The sequence below is a fragment of the Equus quagga genome, chromosome 14 (assembly GCF_021613505.1).
Source record: "Equus quagga isolate Etosha38 chromosome 14, UCLA_HA_Equagga_1.0, whole genome shotgun sequence".
NCBI classification, from domain to species: Eukaryota; Metazoa; Chordata; class Mammalia; order Perissodactyla; family Equidae; genus Equus; species Equus quagga.
In genome coordinates this window covers 26,535,989-26,538,060 of record NC_060280.1, presented here as the reverse complement: position 1 = coordinate 26,538,060, position 2,072 = coordinate 26,535,989, and the positions used below count along the sequence as shown (strand labels likewise).

Genomic DNA, 2,072 nt, shown 5'->3' with positions numbered 1-2,072 from the left:
TCACCCTGGCAGTTTCCCGTCCACTCTCCTATTCTGCAGCCTCTTTGGCTTCTCCCTAACCTCCTGGGCTGATTCCTTTCCACAGAGCATCTTTTCTACATGTTCCTGGATCTCCCTGGTCCTCACCCCGTAAATGACAGGATTCAGGGCTCCTGGGAGCAGCAGATAGATGGCACTGAGCAGGTTCTGGACATCCTGAGACACAGTTTTGGTCACTCGGAAAACAATGGAAGTGGAGAGGCCAGAGAGGTAGATGGTGAGGATGACCAGAAAGTGGGAGCCACACGTGTGCAAGGCCTTGGCTCGGGCTTTCCCAGAAGAGATCCGGAAAGCAACATAGATGATGCGGGTATAGGAGGTCCCCAGCAGGGCTAAATCAAAGGTCACAGTGACCAGCCGCATGGCCAGCCCCAACCGATTATTGAAGGTCAAGTCTCCACAAGCTATGCTCAGCAGTGCAATGTACTCACAGGTGAAGTGTCGAATCACTGCTGTCCGGCAGAACTGAGCTCGTGAGGTTAGCACCACCAAGGGCACTGCCACTCCAAGGTTCCGTGTCAGGGCAAGAATGGCCAGCATGCCCAGCAGGCGGGAGGTCATCAGGTCAGTGTAGCGGAGTGGGTGGCAGATGGCCATGTAGCGGTCTAGGGCCATGGCAAGCAGGAGGTTGTAGTCCAGAAGGAGGGTGAAGTAAATAAAGAACATCTGGGCCAGGCAGCCATGCAGTGATATGGGGTTAGCATAATGCACAAAGCCCTCCAGCATTTTGGGCATCACGGCTGTGGCAGCACAAATGTTGACAGCTAGGAGCAGGGCAATGAGCACGTACATGGGCTGATGCAGGTTCCGCTGACCCACCACCGTGTGGATGACCAGACCATTGGCTGAGATGATGGTCACATAAAGGAAGGTAAGAGGCAGGACCAGGAGGGGCCGCCGCTCATGCAATCCAGGGAAGCCCACCAGGAAGAAATTGGTATAGGAGATGTTGAAGGCGCTGGTATTTCCATCCTCACCCATTAGCTTTGGCCCTGGGCTGGCCCCAGGAGTGGAGATCAGAGGCTGTTAGAACAAAATAGTCAGTGGGAGAAAGCCTATTTCTATTTTAGGGCCCGAGGATTTTGGGATGAAGATTGACCACTTCCCATGTGTATGTCTACTCCTTTGGGGCACAAATAGGTATTATGCCTGGTGTTATGGGAGCTGCTAGATGAACAAGACATTCCTTGTCCTCAGAGAGCTCTTGGCCTATGTGTGTGAAATGTAAACTTATAAGATACTTGTTTATCTGTGATGTTGCAGGTATTTGATTGCTGAGCAAAAGATTAGGGGGGAAGTAAGTGTGGTATATGAGGGGAAAAAAGAGCGACGGGACAGAAGTGATCGAATGGATGAAGACCTTCGATTAGGGGGACAAGAAAGTGTACGAGGAATCTTTGGTTCAAGCAGCCTGGGAAGGACTAGGTGAGGATTATCGGGGAGAGAGGAACCAGCCAGGAATGATGGACTCACTTTTGTGCCTAGGGCACACGGTGGCAAGGACAGAGGAAAGCTGCTGGGGAGACCTCTGGTCTTCCTGGACCACAAACAACAGGCGGCAGAGACTTTTCCCTTCCTAAGCCACTGTAGACAGGCTTGGGGCCTCCTGCCTGGCCTTGTCCTCAGTGTCATGGATGATGACCCTGCTTTCCTTTCAGAATGTGAGTTCCAGGAGAGCAGGGGTAAGAGCACACTTCTGGTATGTTCCTGGAGCTCCAAGCGCAGAGCCACTATAGGCACACAGGAGGTACTCCAACACTGCCTGCTGAGTAGGCAAATGAGGAATAGGAAGAAGATGGAGGAATCTAAACATTTAGTTGAGCTCTGAGAGCAGTGATTTCAAAGCTTTGGCCAGGTTTTTGTATCATTAATAATCAGTAATGGGCCCACATCTTATCCAGATTCTTAGGGAGCACAATTCGTTGGTGGTGGGTGTGATGATGAGAGGAACTAACACTGATATACATAAAAACAACTAACACCTAGTGGACATTTACTGTATGTCAGGCAGTGTTCTAAATACTTTCATGTAT

At 50.7% G+C, this 2,072-nt stretch overlaps 1 protein-coding gene across 1 annotated transcript; it reads right to left on the bottom strand.

Annotated features, from left to right (window-relative positions):
• Nucleotides 1-1,020, bottom strand: LOC124225546 (olfactory receptor 52Z1-like). The gene has a single exon (XM_046638224.1). The coding sequence runs from the start codon at nucleotides 1,018-1,020 to the stop codon at nucleotides 1-3; it is 1,020 nt and encodes a 339-aa protein (XP_046494180.1).
• Nucleotides 1,021-2,072: the final 1,052 nt, after the last annotated feature.

What these genes read in the sequence shown, in the direction of transcription:
- LOC124225546 (XM_046638224.1), bottom strand. Translation starts at nt 1,020, where the DNA reads ATGGGTGAGGATGGAAATACCAGCGCCTTCAACATCTCCTATACCAAT.